The sequence below is a fragment of the Oryctolagus cuniculus genome, chromosome 8 (assembly GCF_964237555.1).
Source record: "Oryctolagus cuniculus chromosome 8, mOryCun1.1, whole genome shotgun sequence".
Lineage (NCBI taxonomy): Eukaryota > Metazoa > Chordata > Mammalia > Lagomorpha > Leporidae > Oryctolagus > Oryctolagus cuniculus.
In genome coordinates this window covers 129,418,525-129,437,841 of record NC_091439.1, presented here as the reverse complement: position 1 = coordinate 129,437,841, position 19,317 = coordinate 129,418,525, and the positions used below count along the sequence as shown (strand labels likewise).

The 19,317-nt window shown below is 44.5% G+C and overlaps 1 protein-coding gene across 1 annotated transcript in view; it reads right to left on the bottom strand.

Moving 5' to 3' along the window:
* LOC127488805 (probable ATP-dependent RNA helicase DDX60) overlaps positions 1-19,317 on the bottom strand; it is a 95,026-nt gene that overhangs the window by 6,911 nt on the left and 68,798 nt on the right. Inside the window, 3 exon segments of the mRNA XM_070048221.1 lie at positions 9,458-9,609; positions 11,622-11,764; positions 15,571-15,718. Of these exon segments, the coding sequence (XP_069904322.1) occupies positions 9,458-9,609; positions 11,622-11,764; positions 15,571-15,718 (443 nt within the window).

Sequence of the window (19,317 nt, the reverse complement as noted above, 5' to 3'; positions counted from 1 at the left end):
CTCTTAGTCTAAGGTAAATCACAGATGTAACCAAATAAAACATCCATGCCCTAGAATTGCACCTTATGAGCTAAATTCTGAAGTGTGATCAGGATGAGGAAAAACACGCTTTTGCAGCAAGATCATATTAATGGTGAAGAGATTCTAAAACCAGTCCAGCTGGGCTCTCACAAGCCACGGAAAGCAAGCAGCCAGCCAGACGCTGTCAACCGGCCACTGTGAAGTTTGGCACTACTGGTTGTAGAACACTCTACACATCAGAAGGAAACAAGTCAGCTCTTCATCCTGATACCTCTAACCTCTACTGTGGGTTTTGATAAAAGCTATCAGAATACATAAGATCAGCTATGTAATTTTTAGGAACCAGTGAAAAATAAACACTCCTTGGCCTCTTGTTCAAACTAATTCTAAAGATGCTGGCAATGGGGCACTGAGAACATGTCATAGTTGGCATCTGCACAGAGCTAAGGGCTGTATCCTTGTTCATGTGTTTTCAATGGAAATTTTCAACTTCTGGAAACAGCTCTTTAGTTTATTGCAAGAGTGATCCAGAAGCAATTCAACAACCCAAAGACCCAGAGATCATAAATCCAGAAGACTTTGCAGGCCCTTTGCAGCCCAGGTGGAGCAGTTAAGGGAATCCAATTCCTTTATCTTTGCTAAAGCTCTCCTTACATCCACCTCTAAAACCTCCGAAACCTTCAACTCGCTTGGGACACTAAACATTTCCCATGGAGCAATGCAGGTCATAACTCCTTCTCCACATGAATGGCTAGGTCTTAGCTGCTTAGCATAATGAATCTCAGCCACCTCAAAGTCTGCTAAGAGTTCACATAATTAGAACAACTTCAGGATGCATTCAAAGCAGTGAATGAGAATTACATGACAACATTGTGCAAGAGAACATTAATACGATAGCTGATTTTTTAACAAAGATAAATTTTTATCATATTTTATTTATTACTATCATTGTTTGGGGAAATTTAGAAACTACAGAAGAGCATAAAAAGTAAAAATAAAAACTTCCCTAATTCTCCACCGTAGAATAAAATTTTGTTGTAGGTGCTGCTATGGTCTGAATGTTGGAGGACCCCACAAAATTCAGATGGGGAAATCCTAGTCTCCTAATCCTCTGTATGGGATTAATGTCTTCATAGAATGGGGTTCACCACATGAGGTTAGAGTGAGAAGGCGGCTGTCCATATGAGCACGGACCCTGGGTAGACACCGGATCTGCCAGCAACTTGATCTTGGCCATTCCAGCACCCAGATCCAAGAGAAATAAGTTCTTGTCATTTATAACATTCCAGCTTGATGGTATTTTGTTATAGCAACCCAAATAGATGGCTGCTTTGGGTTGTCTTTTAAAAATAAATAACTACTGATATGTCTCATTAATAAAAGGAATCCTTCTACTGAATCATGGTATCCCACTCTATAAACTGTAACATACTTAAGCTACCTCACATGATTTTACACCGCTTTTCAGTTTTTCACTATTATACACAGCATAACTAATAATTTCAAATCTATTTCCTGAGATAGGATTACTGCATTCATGAATATGAGCATTTTTAAATCTTTGGAGATGCAGCAACAATTTTTCCCCAGGCTCCGCCCTGATTTATACCAATAATAATGTAAGACAGCTCTTTCTACAGCTGAGGAGATTGAATTCTACTGCAAGTCACTGTTGTGCTAAGCAGACGTCAATCAACGCGCTTTCACCCACACACTGCTGACTATCCCCACAGCATTATGTTTCAGCGGTTTCACTGGGAACCATTCTCAGAAACATTAAATCTTTAGATTAAAAAAAAGTGGGAGAGACAAGGAAGAGGAGGAGGAGGAGGAGGTGACACTGATGATAAAAATCCGTTCAAGAATTTAGATGTGACATCTGCAGCAGGTTCAAATCTCTCAGCTATAAGACAAACTGGATACTTCATAAGGATTGTCATCTATTATGCACAGAGAGCCAAAATCCATTACTGAAATTATCTGAGTGAGCTGCCTGCTGGGTCCAGTGATGCACTAGTAGACAAAGAAGTTGAAAAAGAAGGCTGCCATACTCTCTGGATGACTGGCAGAGTGTGACACCAGTATGGTATCAAGCCCTACTATGATTCCAGGGACTTCATGACTGAATAAAAAAATTAAAAAAAAAAAAGTGAATAATTTTGGGAAGGCTAATTTTGCACTTCAGAAACACTGTGTTTCTCCGACAATTTTATTTCATATACGTTGTATTTTTTTTCTTTCCTTTTCAGCACTTTGCTTCAGGGCACTATAAGAAGGCACTGCTGGCCATCTGTGCTGGTGACATGGAGGACTGCTGACACAGAGGGGAGGATGGGGAGCGCCGGGCACTCTTCACAGACACATCAGAGCACAGAGTGTGACACATGCGTTGTCACTCACACCACCACCAAACTACAAGATCAAATTTTCTCTTCTGTCTGTAAAATTATTCCAAAATCTATGAATGAAAATCTGTGATCAAGGATTTGCACCTGTTATTTGATCATCAAAGAATTAATTTGTATATGATGGAATAATAACAATATTGCCATGGAATACGGTGTTTTGGTTTTTCTTCAAGACTTAATCATTTGAAAGGCAGAGTTAACAGAGAGGGAGAGATAGAGAATGAAAGAGAGAGATCCTCCATCTGTGGTTCACTACCCAAATGGCCACAAGCAGCCAGGAACCTAGAACTCCATCCAAGTCCTCCATGTGGGTACAAGGACCCAAGCACTTGAACCATCTTTGTCTGCTTTCCCAGGTACACTGGCAGGGAACTGGATCAGAGGTAGAGCAGCTGGGTGTTCTTATGGGATACTAATGTCACAGGTGGCAGCTTAATCCACTGTGCCGGCCCCAGAATAGGTTTTATTTAAATGAGAATTATCTGTACCCGACAGGGAATCTACTCAAGACTTTCCTTAGTGTATTTTGGGACAGCAAGGAAAATGCATTGTGTGATCATCCTATTTAGAGGAATTTTCAAACTTCTGTAAAAATACAATAAAGTTCAAGTGAACTCCTATGGCAGTCTTTAAAATAAAATGCTCAGTTAGTTGTCGCCAATCAGGGAGAACATATGATATTTGTCCCTTTGGGACTGGCTTAATTCACTCAGCGTAATGTTTTCCAGATTCCTCTATCTTGTTGCAAATGACCGGGTTTCATTGTTTTTGACTGCTGTATAGTATTCTATAGAGTACATGTCCCATAACCATTTTAGTATTTTTTTGTTCTAGTACTATTGTTTGAACTCTGTAATTAACACACAATTATTCTTAGGTGTTTAAATTTAACTGAAAAGTGATCCCTGTTAAATATAAGAGTGGCAATAAGAGAGGGAGGATACGTACAATTTGGGACATGCTCAATCAGACTTGCCCCAAATGGTGGAGTTAGAAATGTGCCAGGGGATTCCAATACAATCCCATCAAGGTGGCATGTACCAATGCCATCTCACTAGTCCAAGTGATCAATTTCAGTTCACAATTGATCACACTGATAGGACTTAGAGTCAAAGGGATCACACAAACAAGACTAGTGTCTGCTAATACTAGCTGATAGAATCAAAAAGGGAGAGAACAATCCAACATGGGAAGCGGGATACACAGCAGACTCATAGAATGGCAGATGTCCTAAATAGCACTCTGGCCTCAGAATCATCCCTTAAGACATTCAGATCTGGCTGAAGAGCCCATGAGAGTATTTTAGGCATGGAAAGCCAAGACACTCTGGCAAAAAAAAAAACAAACAAACAAACAAACAAAAAAAACAACAACAACAAACAAACACACTAAATGAAAGATCTCTGCAAGTGAGATCTGCGAGTGAGATCCCAGTTGGAAAGAACAGGGCCTTAAAGAAGGAGGTACCTTTCTCTGAAGGGAGGAGAGAACTTCCACTTTGACTATGACCCTGTCAGAATAAGATCAAAGTCGGCGAACCCAAAAGGCTTCCATAGCCTTGACAACTCATGACTAGGGCCTAGGGAGATTACTGATGCCATAAACAAGAGTGTCAAATTGTTAAGTCAACAACAGGAGTCACTGTGTACTTAATTCTCATGTGGGATCTGTCCTTAATGTGTTGTCCAATGTGAAGTAATGCTATAACTAGTACTGAAATAGTATTTTTACACTTTGTGTCTCTGTGTGGGTGCAAACTGATGAAATCTTTACTTAATATATACTGTATATACTGAATTGATCTTCTGTATATAAAGATAATTGAAAATGAATCTTGATGGGAATGGAATGGGAGAGGGAGCAGAAGATGGGAGGGGTGCGAGTGGGAGGGAAATTATGGGGGGGAGCCAATGCAATCCATAAACTGTACTTTGGAAATTTATATTTACTAAATAAAAAAATACATAAATAAAATAAAATGCATATAAAGCAGCAAAATGCAGCCAGACATATGCATATCAAGTTCACAAGAGACTTGGATATCCTAATAAGATATGCATATTTGACAACACTCTGTTAAAGGCAACTTATCTCCTGCTAATTTTTATTTTGAGAAGCAGAGAAACTGACAGGCTGAGACCTCCCATCTGTGACAAAAACCAAGAGACAGGAACCAAAGTTGGTTCTCCATGTGAATGGCAGAGATCTAACTACCTAAGCAATCACCAACCACCCACACCCCCACCACCAGGGGTCCACATTAGCAGGAAGCTGGAATCAGGAGCCAGAGCCAGGCACTGAACAAAAGCACTACTAGGTGGGACACAGGCTTTTTTTTAAAGATGTATTTATTTATTTGGAAGTCAGAGTTACACAGAGAGAGGAGAGGCAAAGAGAGAGAGAGAGGTCTTCCATCCACTGGGTCACTCCCCAATTGGCCACAATGGCCAGAGCTGTGCTGATCCGAAGCCAGGAGCCAGGATTTTCTTCCAGGTTTCCCACGCAGGTACAGGCATCCAAGGACCTGGGCTATCTTCTACGGCTTTCCCAGGCCATAGCAGAGAGCTGGATTGGAAGTGGAGCAGCCAGGACTTGAACCAGCATCCATATGGGGTGCTGGCACTGCAGGCAGCAGCTTTACCTGCTATGCCACAACGCCAGGCATCTTAACAACCAAGCATAATGCCAATCAGTTGCCCAAGCAATGTGAGGAAATTCATCGCTCCACGTTTTTGTCTTCACTTCTTCAGATCGGCATCAAAGACTCTCAAATGCTTTGTGCCATCAGTAAAGCCCGATTCCCTCTGTCTCCCACAATTCAGCAGGTCAGCAACACACTCAGCTCAGATTTGGGAGAGAACACAAACTGATGCCACAATCCAGCCACGAAGGAAAGCAGAGGCAGGGACAGGTGAGTTTAGCTCAGAAGACTCCCGGGCTCAGCCAGAGCAGACAACACACCAGGGTGGTCGGGAGCGGTGGTGGGTGAGGCTGAGCAAGGCGATCCAGCCGGATGGCCTGGTGAGGGTTCTACTGTGCTTATCCCACATGGGACTTTTTCAACAGCATATGGTCTAGTCCCTGTGTGCTTGCTCCTGCTGGTCTCGGGGGGGATGGGGGAACGTACCCAGAGCCTAAGTGTCTGATAGGAGGAATGAAATGGAGCACTCACATTACAGGACTTGGGGACAACATGAACTCTCAGCAATAATTAGACTTCTGAAGTCAATGTCAAGATTCCAACTCCCTTCTAAGGGCTGTTATCACATAATTTTAAATCGAGCTTGACTTCTAGTTTTAAATTCTCATGATCTGAACATTTCAAGTCATTGCATACATCTATCAAATTATCACACTGCAGCCCACAAGTAAGTACAATTAAAATAATTTGAAAATAGCAACTGTTTGAGCTATTTAGCATATATTACCTTTGCATGCTAAAATGCTCATAGAAGGAAAATGTTAGTTTCTGTTGAGAATTCAGGTATTAAAACAAGGGTTTCTTTGCTATGATGTCTTTCAATAATTACGCAACCTATACTTTAGCTAGGCAACTTATTTTACTTCTAGAATCAGCTGTGGGAGAGTGAGGTGAACAGTGGCTCGGGGAACATCCTGGACTGACACTGCCAGTCAAGCTGATGTGTGCAAGCACAGCCGCTCGGGGACAATCATCTGAGGTGTCACTGGGGAGCTGTTTAAGGAGAGGCCACTCAGCGGGGCTTAGTCTGAGGGTGGGCCACGTTCAGGACCCCTGTGAGGAGGGAAGAATCCTGAGTAAAGTTGGAGCAGGTCAAGGTCAAGCAGGAGCAGGTCAAGGTAACTGCTATTACGTCCAGATTGCTTAGGGAAGAAAACACATCAGCTGGCTTTTTTGGGAGACATGAATGGGAATTTGGAGGGAGAATCAAGCATTGGCACAGGGAAGCGAGGGAATGCTGGGTGTCTTATCAGAGTCTTATGGGAAAGGGTGGTTCCTGCACAGCCATTTGCAAGCCTCTTTCCTGAAGCGCTAAGGCACAGGGAGCTCTTAGCCGTCTTCATCTTCCAGGAAGTTCCTAGGGCCCGGTTTAACACAGACAGCGTCATCTTCGTTTCCAAAGTTTCTTACTGAAGGCATCACTCAGTTGTTGAAACGCTAACACAACATTGTCATTCTCATCACCGCACAGCTCACTTAGTGAAATTCTGTATAAAAACATACAGTGTTTATTAGCACTGTGATGTGTGCCTAGAGATGTTTAACTGGTTCTATGGGCTTCCAACACCGAGAAGTGTACGGTACCTGATGGACTGAATGGTCAGTATGAAGTCTCTGATTAAGTGAAAAGCATCGCCCATGTTCAACCTACAGATAAACAAGAGTAAAATGACATGTGAGGGAATGAAGTGGGTTCTGGTGTGCCCCCCCGAAGCAGGGGGAGTAATCCATGGATGCTGCACTGTCGGCCTGTCCAGAGACACTGTCAACGCAGCTCTGGGAGCGCGCAGTCTCTGGCTTGCCCTCGGCAGGGCCAGTGCTTTGCTTCTGCGTTCAGCTCCAGGTAGCCTGGTAAACAGGCTCATCATTTGGCTAAAAAAAAGACACAACTTTCCATGCTCTTGTATATTAGCGCATTGATATTACCAGAATTAATATTACAGTGTCCAGTACAGGAGAGTCAGTGAGAGACAGAGTGGGCTGCTGTAAGGACACATCCCCTAGTAAAAGCATAAAATAGAGAGAGAGCAGGCAAAAACTATCAGTCAGCTTTATCAGACTCTGGGAAACAAAGGCTTAACTCTGAATCAAGAAAAAGGCGGGAAAACTGTGACATCTTTACTCCCCCTCCTCCATCCTCCCCTTGAGCTCAGGGGCACTGTTGAAGACAGCAGCCCATGCTCGCTGCGGGGGCCCTTGTTCCCTGGTTGCAGGGGGAGCGGAGCCGCCCTGTCAGTTCTGAGCTGTCCAGGGGCCGCCTGAAGGAGGGGTGAGGCACTTGCCCTTGCGGAGCCTGCGTCGGCACTCAGAGAGAGAGAAGCAGCAGGCACTCCTTGAGAACACGGCAAGGCAATCTAACAACCTGCTGCCGTCTGTCTGGTTCCGTTTTTGATCTTTGTCTTAAATTCACTCCCTTCTTGCACTGTTCCTAGAGACCTGCGAGAGGTGAAAGCGTAGGCTCATCTCACGCTTTCCCTGAGCGAACCTTCTGCCTTAGGCATGTACATGTTGTTGACCTTGTCACCATGGTCGTCGTAGTTTTTTAATTCCCCCAACACACACTGCTTTAGTATACTCTTTATTCTCAAATAAACTTTCTTCCAGCAATTCCTCATCGGTTTTCAATACTCCATGACAACGTCTCAACAGACAAAAGGCAGAGGAAGGCAGAATGCGTTCTCTCTCGGCCTGACTGCCTGAGACGCTGATCCACTCTTGAACTCGAACCTGAACTATCAGGAGTTCATGGTTCTCAGGCTTTGGGACTCAAGCTAGAATTTACAGCACTGACTTCCCTGGGTCTCTGGCTGGGTCTTCGTAGTCTCCATAATCATTTGAGCCAACTCCTTAAATAAAAAATTAAATGATAGATGGATGATAGATACAAAGGGACTTGCTAGACAGATACTCTTTCTCTGGAGAAGGTTAACACAGGGGATAATTTTAACACCATGGTGCAAATGACATGCAAGTGTATGAACACATGCTCAGCATTGTTAGTATTTAGAAAAATTTAGATCAGAACCATGAGATACCCCTTGATACCTACCACCATGGTTATAATAAAGGGGAAAAATGAAATAACAAGCATGGTAGATGGTGGAGAAATTTAAATCCTTGTACATTGCTGGGGCAATGTTTACTTTCATGGAACCTGGTTTACTTTTGTGGAAAACAATTTTCAGTCTCTCAAAATGGTACACATTGAGTTAACATATGACTCAGCAATTCTATCCCTACATACAGATCCAAAAGAATTGAGAACAGGAATGCAAAGCAACGCGTGTGCATGCATGTTCATAGCACCAGTGCTCACAACTGCCAAAGGTGGAAACAACCCAAATGTTCAACTACATAAAAGAACTGTGTATGTACACACGAGGACACTTCAAGAAGTCTGCAAAAATAAAACACAGTGATACGCATTTGGCGCAGCATTGAAAATGCTGCTTGGGATGGTCTTATCCCATCTCAGTGTGCCTGGGTTTGAGTTCTGGCTGATTCCTGATTCCTGTTGCCTGCTAACGTGTACCCTGGGAGGCACCAGTAATGGCTCAAGTTATTGGGTCCCTGTCACCCACATGAGAGACCTGGACTAAGATCCCAGCCACGGCCATATTTGGCATTTGAGAAGTAAATCAGTGAATGAAAGATCCCTCTCTGTCTCTTCTCTCTGCCTCTCAAATAAAAGACAAATATAAAGTGTTTGGGGAAAAAAATGAAATAAAACAAAACGTTTACTTTCATTCAAAAAATATTTTGAAATCCAGGCAGGCATTCTTTTCATAATATGCATCTGCCAAGAACATTTGGAAGACCCCTCCTACAACGGACCAAAGTACTGAAACCTGCACCAGCATGGACACTGGAGTATTACAGCGAAAGAAGCCAGACACGCAAGGTTACACAGCCACGTGATTCCCTTCATAGTAAACACCCAGACCAAGGCAAACCCACGGAGCCAGAGGGCAGACTGGCAGTGTCAGAGAGAGGACAGGAACTATTCCTTGAAGGTCAGGGACTTACCCTTGGGGTATGAACATGTTTTGTCACTAGATAGCAGCAGTGCATGCACAATGCTGCAAATATACCTAAAGCCACTGTACTACTCACTTAAAAGTGGTTAATTTTATATCATGTAGACTTCATCTCTAGGAAAAAAAAACCTTGTAATTGTTCAAAACAAACTGCCTCTTAATTACCCTTCTTAAACACTGCATCTTAAAATTAATGCCACAGAAACCATAGCAATGCATCAGCCCCCTTAACCTCCATTACACAAACACACAGATGTATCTGGAGCATGTTAAAGTAGGAGCAGTCATACCAGTTGTCTGAAGCCAGTGAGAACAAGGAACCATGCTTGTAGAAGTCCAGTGCATAGGCATTCAAAAAATACTTCCGGCCACTTTGATCCCGTTTGTACAAGCAAAGGAGAGGAACATTGCTGACATCCACACTGAGTGTTCGTAAGATAGCCTGAGGGTACACAGAGGCCTCAGGTTACTCACATTTTTCTCTTAAAGTGACCTTTATTATAAAATCTGGTCACCACGGTTCATTGTCGGTAGCTAGTTAAAGCAGTAACCCAGGAGGCAGCGTTGTACAGCAGGTTAAGTCTCACCTGCAATAAAGGCTCACCACATTGAAGTGCTTTTTCTAGACCACCTGCTCTTCTTCCCATCCAGATCCCTGCTGATGTGCCTGGGAAAGCAGTGGAGAATGGCCCAGGAGCTTGGGCCCCTGCACCCACATGGGAGACCCAGAAGAAGCTCCTGGCTCCTGGCTATTGACTGGCCCATCCCCAGCTTCTATGGCCTTTTGGAGAATGAGCCAGCATCTCTCACCCCACCCCACTGTCACTCTGCCTCACAGATAAATAAATAAATCATTTAAAATAAAACAATAACTCAATACATGTTTAGTACTAGTATCAGACAGTAAACAGTGTACCAAGTTTCCCAAAACTATAATATGACTGAACAGATAAAATATCAAAACTGTTTTTGAAAGCATGGAAATGATGACTCCAATTTATTTAGAATTAATTTTACATGGTCAGGCCTTTGTTGTGGTGTAGCAGGTTGGGCCACTGCCTTCAGTGCCTGCATCCAATACGCGCACCTGTTCGCGGTCCAGCTGCTCTGCTTCCAAACCAGCTCCCTGCTAGAGCGCCTGGGAGGGTGGTGGAGGATGGCCCAAGTACTTGCGCCCCTGCACACACGTGGGAGACCTGGGAAAGGCTCTGGGCTCCTGGCTTTGGCCTGGCCCAGCCCCAGCCCCAGCCATTTCAGCCACTTGGGGAGTAATCAGCAAATGGGAGATCTCTCTCTCTCTCTCTCTCTCTCTCTCTCTTTCTGTAACTTTGCCTTTCAATAAGTAAAAGAATTTACACGGCCACTTTTACAACTTCAGAAACATATTACGAATATTTCTTAGATTAATTCTCCCTGAAGAAAATATTTCTGAATGTCCAAGCTTTATCTTGGCAACAATACACAGTGAGAGTGTTGTTCTTCCCCACACTCCACAATATCTGTTCTTATACTGCTTTCCAGGACACAATGACCAGATCGTGGCAAGTGACACAGTCCCAGTCATCAGGGCTCATTTCCTCTCAACTTGCTACCTGAATAAACTGTCCAGGGACAGTCAGGACTGGGAGTCTGACTATGCCACAGTGACCTCTTTGGCTCATGCTGAATCATTCATATCTCCATGCTGTACAACACACCACTCTATGCATTCAGACATAAAAAATAAAAATAAAAACAAGAAGAAACAAAACACATTGCCCTCGAATGACTGACAGCAGGATCTAACTCCAGTGTGCACTCTGGACGTAACACCCAGAGACGCTCCCGAGACTGCACTGCTGGCAGGTGACGTGGACAGCCAGGTCTCCTTGGCTCACACCTGGAGTAGCAGGGGCTTATGAGAGGCAGTGCATACAGCTGCTGTGGTCCGGATATGGCTTTGGATGTCGCATGTCCCCAAAAGGCCCCCGTGGTAGAAGCCTGTTCCCTAAGGTGGTGGCATTAGGAGGAGGGGAAACCTTTAGGAGGTGGGGCTGAGTGGGAGGCCTTCAGGTGATGCGGGTTGTTCCAAACACCTGAGCTCGGGCCCAGGCTCTCTGCTTCCTGGCTCACCACATGATCTTTCCTGCACACACAATACAGAGCCTCACCAGGGTCTGCACTAGGTCCCCAGACTTGAACCTCCAAACCTGTGAGCTAAACAAACTTTTTTCCTTAAAAGAGTGAGTTGCCTCTGGTATTTCACTGTAGTATCGAAAAGCTGACTAATGCCATGGTGACTGAGAAACCTCCCTGTTTTCCTGGTATTTTTTATTTTAGAAGTATTTTCCCATGCCACTGGGAAGCATCACTATTCAGACATGGACACTGACCTAGTGTTCTAATCAGATAAAGGCTATTTCTCATCGATGAATAAACAGAATGAAAGAACTTGTCACAACAAAACGGACTTACGTCATTTGTCAGGTGAACACCAAACAAATCCTGATCCGTGATATTGGACAGGCAAGCAAATGGGGAGACAGCAGATCTGCTCTCAGTCCCGGGCATCAGATGAGACACCAGCTCAGAGTCTTCACACTCTTTACCCGAAAAGTCTAGGAAGAAGCAAATGGAAAACCATTCTCCTATGAAACATAAACCATTTGAAACTAATCAAACTCATTTATACCATTATTCCCAGAAAATTTATTGGAGGTTTTTTTTAAGCAAACACTCTGGGGATTGTATTGCTGGATCACCACTGTGAAGACTTTCTTCTCCCTAAACCAAACTCATTCTAGCATCTGCTAGTGGCTCTACCACTCGGTGGTCCCACGTGGTGGCTCCGTGCGTCCACCCACTGCGAACTTATGTGGACACTGTTTACTAAGGGGGATGCAGATGCTTCATCGAGCCCTATTGGATCCAAGGACCTGAGCTCAAAAACCGGGGTCACCTACCTGCCCTCTACAACAGCTTTATATTCAGATTCCTCTCAAGACGCAGGGGAGTGTTACAGCTGCCAAGTTTCGCGTAATGGAGTTAAAGCTGGCTTCACCGCCTACTCTCCTGTGTTAACTCTACTGTGCATACACCCGCGGATGGCAAGGAAGTCCCACTTCCCTCACCAGGAGGCAAAAGTGGGGAGGGACACTTCCGGTCCCTGTGCAGCTCACCCATCTCACTGCAGGCCTGAACAGTGGGTCTGGTAGAGGGAGATACTCAACGTCCAATCAAATCATTCTCTCTCTCTCTCCACCGTCCCCATGTCTTCCTTCCGTGCTTCTAGTGTGCTGATTTCTTGGATCCCATGTGTCCTGCTCTCCCTCTGTGAATGATTCGCTCTCTTCTGTTTCCTCTCCGTCTTTCTGCTCCTCCTTGCCCCATTTCTTCCTCTTTTTAAAAGCTTTCTTTTTATTTTATTTGAAAGGTGGAGAGACAGACATGAATCTTCCATCTACTGAGTCACACCCCAAAGGCCTGTAACAGTTGGCACGGGGCCAAAGCCAGGAGCCTGGAGCTGCATCAGGTCTCCCTCGTGGGTGGCGGGGACCCAAGTGCTTGAGCCATCATCTGTTGCCTTCCAGCTTGTGCATTAAGCAGGAAGCTGGATGGGAAGTGGAGTAGCTGGGACTTGAACCAGGCACTCAGATGTGGGATCAGGTGTCCCAACAGTGACTTTACGGCTGCACCGAAAGCCCACCCCATCCTCTGTTCCTCTTTCCCTCACAGCTTTCTCTGTACTTTGCGTTCCTGTCTCTCTCCTTCTGTCGTTCTATCCATGCATTTATCTATTTACATCTCCATTTCCATCTGTCTGACAATCTTCCTGTGTTTGTTTCTCATCTCTCTCTCTCTCCGAATGTCTCTACATCGCTTTTGTCTCTTTTTTCTTTACTTTTTTAACACACACTTCTCTGTGTCTTCCCCCATCAGTCTGTGCCTTTCTTTGATCTTTCTGTATTTCAGGTCCATGTGACCACTAGGGAGATAGATTCTACTGTCTTTTCCGTTCATCTAAAAGAGACAGGCACTGTAGTTCTACCTGGGGGACGGGCAAGTGTTCTACTCAGGGCTTTGCTTTATTTCACTGAACGTGAAAACCATGTTCTCTTACTCAGTCTCATCCCTAGGACTCCCACATTAATTGCTCATTCGATTCCAAGTTTAGGAGGGGACTATGAATACCAAGGTTTAATGCCTGACCCTTAAGCCTCCACAATTAAATGTATAACTTGGATTTATTTTTCCTATAAAGAATAATCCTTTGACATTTAACCTTTATGATCATCTTGACGGAGGCAGGGAGATAGCAAGAGCAGAGAGGAACTGCCGGCCCCAGCCCTTGTGACGATCTGGCCCACACTTACCAAACTGCCTGCCCCCACACCACTCAAATCCCCTTTCCATGCACAGCCCCCCACCCCTTCTGTGTAGCAGAGGACTGCAGGTTCTGCAGTGCTGCAACTTAGAACCAGTGCCAGCTAGAAATACTCAATATGGCTGCAGGCTGTGCCCCCATGATGATCTTCAGCTCAACACAGGGTCACTAATGTTACCGTGGGTGACACTCCTGTTCCCATCACACACCTGACAGCATGACACTTCTGATTGCAAAGGGCAAGGAAGCATGTGGCACTCCAAACTCCAAACTCCACGAATTTGAATGTCTGATTAAGGCCCACAGCCCCTATGCCTCCAAATGGTATAAAAAGACAGCCCCCAAGCCATGTTGATTGCAACTCTCTCTCCTGGCTTTGCCTGCACTCCTTCCTGTATACTTTCACTTCTCACGTAAATAAATCTTGCTTGTCTGTTAGCCTCTACCTACGTCTCTTCCTTGAATTCCTTCCTGTGATGGGGCAAGAAGCTGGACCAAGCCAATCCCATAGCCACACACAGCAACCTGAGGGAGGGGTTGCACAATCTGACTGTATCAAATGCCTCTGGCTTGTACATCTTAAAGAAGTTAATGTATGCCACATGAATTTCACCTCAACAACAACAGCAAAAACATGCTGCCTGTTACTTGTCATCTCTTGTTCACATGGCTCTTCTTGGAAGTTCTATTAGTTTCCTAATGCTGATGTAAGAAACGGACACCACCTTTGTGGCATAACGTAAGCCAAATCTGTCAGAAGGCGGAAATTGGTGTCATTGGGCTAAAGCAAGTCATAAGCAGGGCTCTCTGCTTGTTCTTTCTGGGCGTCCTGGGAGGGCTCCTAGAAGCTGCCTCTCTGGTTCCTCCCACCTTCAGAGCCAGCTGGTCGGTTAACTCTTCCCATGCCATGTCCTCTCACTCTGATGCTCCTGCCTCCCTCTTCAACTTGATCAGGTCCACCCAGTCTGCGTGTCTCCCCAAGCCAAGAGCAGCAGATCAGAAGATGTGATTCGATCTGCAGGCTTCATCCTCCCTTTGCCACAAAACATTCAGGCTCCTCAGATGAGGATCCGGACATCCATGGAGGCAGGGGAGGGACTCACCCTGCCAACCCCAGAAGTCACCCCAGAGGAAAAGGAGATCACCGCCCTGCCACACCCCTCCAATTCTGGATGACAGCCATGGCTCGGAGACACTGGGTTCTTTCCCATGAAACTGACTCATGACTGGTGAACTTCTCATTCCCTGGCTGAAAAGGCCAACATTTTGCCTTGTCCCTCACACGCCTTCCATATTCCAATATAATCATGGATCCTGAAATAGGAAGAAGTCAAAGCAGCCCACCAGAACCACGGTTTTCTCCTTGTTTCTACAGGAAGTGGATGAAAACAGAATCCTGCCACATTCCCACATCTTCTTAGCTCTCTCTGTCTCCCTGCTAAGGACACTGAGTGCATGACCTGCTTCCAGAACCTTTATTTGTCATAGATTCATTATTTTTCTTTATATTTTTGTCATTTTCTTTCTCGTGCAGTTTTCTCCCTTCCTGAATCAGATGGGCGATGCCTTATCTCCCTCACCGCCCACTTTGTACTGAGGGAGTCACAACGCACTGATGGTCCTAAAGAAATATGCCAACATGCCTCTTCTCATAGTTTCAAAGCTATTCACATTGAAAAGTTGAACTAAGTGGAGAGTGTCAATATCCACTAAAGGACAAATAATATCAATAGGTAAAGAAATATTCTATAATAAATTCAGACTAGGCAAGGGGGTGCTTCTTCATGATTGTGCCAGAAGAAAATAGAACTATTTTAAGCATTTAGTGTCAAATGAAATCTACAGTGACTTACCTAATTCCAGACAATAAAAGATTTTTATCAGGGTAAAATTTCCACAGCATAAACTGAAGGACTTTTAGGGGGTTTGGGTTTTTTTTGTATATTCTCTTGCAATAGTTACATCTTTATCTTCCAAACTTCCGTTTTATCTCAGCATAGTTAGATATGTTTTACTTTATGGGCCTTCTGTTCCTCTTACCTATTTCTGAAAGAGGGAGTCGGTATTCCTGGCTCCCATCAGCCAGCTTAGAAACGGTCAGGAGGAAGGAACCAAAGCTCTTCCGAATCCTGGCATTGTACTCCTTCACTGCAGCAGCGAAGTCCTCTGGAAGATGGCGGAGGAACACCTGTGAACAAGGAGTCAGATGGGCCTGACTGCTCAAACCAGGAGCAGAGCATGGCCAAGGTCTGGGAGACACGGGGCCAAAATCTTCTTAGGGACAGCGATTAAGCTGCTGCCTGCGATATCCTCATCCCATATCAGCTGCCTGCCAGTGCATCCTGGGAGGCAGCCGATGATGGCACAAGTACTTGGACCTCTGCCAGCTATGCGAGAGACTGGGATTGAGGCTCTTGGTCCAGCCCCTATTGCTATGGGCATTTGGAGAATGAACCAGCAAATGGAAGAATTTTCATTCGCGTGTGCACTCGCTCTCTTTCCCCCCCTCCACTTGCTCTCTGCTTTGCAAGTAGATGAAATAAATGCATATTTAAAATGTATATTTTAAAAATATAGATGGAAATGTACTTCTAAATATAAACTCTTTTACTCATGGACACACAAATACATAAACTGAAGTAAAAACTAATGTGTAATCCTACCATTCAGGGATATAGGTTATAAAGATTTTGGTGATTAGAATCACCTTCTAACTAGGGTGCAGTATGCAGCTTCACAACAGAATGTTCATACTCAGCATTGTATTTGGTGCATTTTCCCACGTCACAGACTTCATTTAAAATGATGAATTTTAGCGGTCAGCATTGCAAGCAGATAAAGCCACCACCTGCAATGCTGGCATCCCATGTGGGCACCAGCTCATGTCCCAGCTGCTCCACTTCCAATCCAGGCCCCTGTTAATGTGCCAGGGAAGGCAGTGGAAGATGTCTCTTGGACCCCTGTACCCACCTGCAAGATCTGGATAGAGTTCCAGGCTCCTGGCTTTTGCCTGGGGCAGCCCTAGCTGCTGCAGCTATTTGGGAAGCCAAGCAGCGTGCTGCGCTGATCTGAATGATCTGAAGCCAGGAGCCAGGTGCTTCTCCTGGTCTCCCATGCGGGTGCAGGGCTCAAGCACCTGGGCCATCCTCCACTGCACTCCCAGGCCACAGCAGAGAGCTGGACTGGAAGAGGAGCAACCAGGACAGAATCTGGCGCCCCAACTGGGACTAGAACCTGGGGTGCCAGTGCCGCAGACGGAAGATTAGCCTAGTGAGCCGCGGTGCCAGCTGAGACAATTCATTTCTGCCATGTAAGCTACCTGGTTTGTACCACTTCATTAGAGCAGCTTTAAGAAACTAATCCTTGGTCATCACGCATTTCTACTGAGAACTTCAAATACTAAAGAAAAAAAAAATTTAGAAGAACATATAAGACTTGTTCGTTTCTCTGGGGTACAGTATACTGTTTCATCACATGTAAGCAGATCAATGAGGTAATTAGCCTTTCCATTTCCTTACCTTTAAAAAAAAAAGATTTCTTTATTTGGAAGTCAGAATACAGAGGCAGAGAGAGATTCTCTCCATCCACTGGTTCACTCCCTAAATGGCTGCAATGGCCAAGGCTGAGCCAGGTGAAAGCCAGGAGCCAGGAGCTTCATCAGGTCTTCCATGTGGGTTGCAGGGCCTAAAGCACTTGGGCAATCTTCCACTGTTTTCCCAACACCTTTAGCAGGGAGCTAGATTGGTAGTGGAGCAGCTGGGACACAAACTAGTGCACACATGGGACGCCAGCATTGCCGGCGGAGCGTTTACCCACTATGCCACAGCAGCGACCCCTCCTTACCTTTTCTTTATATTTGCAGCCTGCCAGCTCCTCTCTCCCAATGCTGCAGAACTCTGGGCACAGGACAGCTCCATCCGAATCCCACACTAAGAGACATGACCAGACTCTAACAAGGCTTCTAGCAGCCTGAGGTTGGGTTTCTAGGTAATTCTAGCCCTGCAACCCTCACTTAAAGTGATAGTGGCCAGCAGAAATTTCCTATTTGTTCTAGTCAATGCACAGCTGGTAAGAGGTACCCAACCTCCCTTTTCTGGAACATTTACTAGAAAGTGCATACAATTTTAACTATGAGAAACTTCAAAGAATTCAGGGAAAATGCAATTAAAAGATAAGCTTATTGTGGTGCAAAACAGTCTTGAAATGTATGTAAAGTTTTCCTTTTTAATAATCACTTTCTCTTGCAATTGTTATGTTTTAAATTTTTATTTATTTATTTGAGAGACAGAGAAATGGAGAGACAGAGAGCTCCCATCTGCTGGTTTGTGTCCCAAATGCCAATAACCATCAGGGCTGGGAAGCAGGAAGGTGATCCAGGCCTCCCACATAGGTGGCAGGGACCAAAGTACTCGAGTATCACCTACCGTCTCCCAAAGTGCATATTAACAGAGAGCTGGAGCTGTCACCAGGCACTGACCCAGATATTCCAACATGAAACATGGGCGTCTTAACTGGCAGCCTGAACCACTCAGTCAAATGCCCGCCTTAAAGCATGTTGTTAAAGGATCTATGAGATCAGTGTAACTGTTCATTGAGATCTTTGCCACATTTTCAGATGAGCCAAGCATTTTATTACTCTCTACCTTTAATTACAGCTGAGATTTTACATTTTGTTTTCTTTGTAACTTTAGTATAGGGAAAGTTATACATTTCAATAGATTATTTTGGCAAATTATAAACATTTTTCTGTTGATTTTCTTGGCTTTTTACATAGCCAGAGATTTTATCTGTAAATAACAATTACAAAAATAAGAGCCAACATTACTGAGTGTTTTTATATGCCAAACATTGTTTTAAGCATTTTGCGTGTATTTTTAAAGATTGATTGATTGATTTGAAAGGCAGAGCAACAGAGAAAGGGGAAGAGACAGAGAGAGAGACAGACAGACAGACAGAGATCTTCCATCTGCTGGTTCACTCCCCAAATGGCCACAACAGCCAGGTCTAGGCCAGGGCAAAACCAGGAGCCAGGACCTCCATCGTGGTCTCTCCCATGTAGGTTGCAGGGACCCAAGTATTTATGTCACCTTCCACTGCCTTCCTAGGCACATTAGCAAGAAGCTGGGTCAGAAGCAGAGGAGCTGAGACTCAAGCCAGCATTTGATAGGGGATTCCTGCATTGCAAGTGGTGGCTTAACCTGCTGAGCCACAATGCTGGCCCCACTTTGCAGGTATTCACTCATCTAATCCTCATGGCAACTCTTCAAAGTGGGTGCTATTCCAATTGCCAGTTTTCAGATAAGAAAACAGGTCTGGTACAGAAATGTGCCATCAGTTCAGTGGCAGGGCTGGGCGGGTGACCCAGCACATTACTCCATCATACGCTGTAGTATTTTGCTGTTCACCTTGTCCACCTTTGCATCGGATGAAAACCATCCGATTTTCCTTTCTTTCCATTTGGCAAGGATTAGAATTCCCAGAACACTATTTCCAGATAGGTGTTAAATTGATCTTCTTATCTTCTTCTTTATTAATATTAAATGACTAGCTGGCTATTCATCTCTGTTAGGAATAAGTTCCATTCATCTGCAATTACTACACTATGACACTTCAGAAAGTTCATGGAAACTGTAATTAAAAGGTAAGTTTGACTGCAAAACAAACTGACATCTATTCATACAAGGGATCTTCAAAAAGTTCATGGAGAACGCATATTAGTAAAAAACAAAGCATTCATATACAAATCTGCACTCATGCATCCCAAAGACTAACTGGAGCATGAAGAAG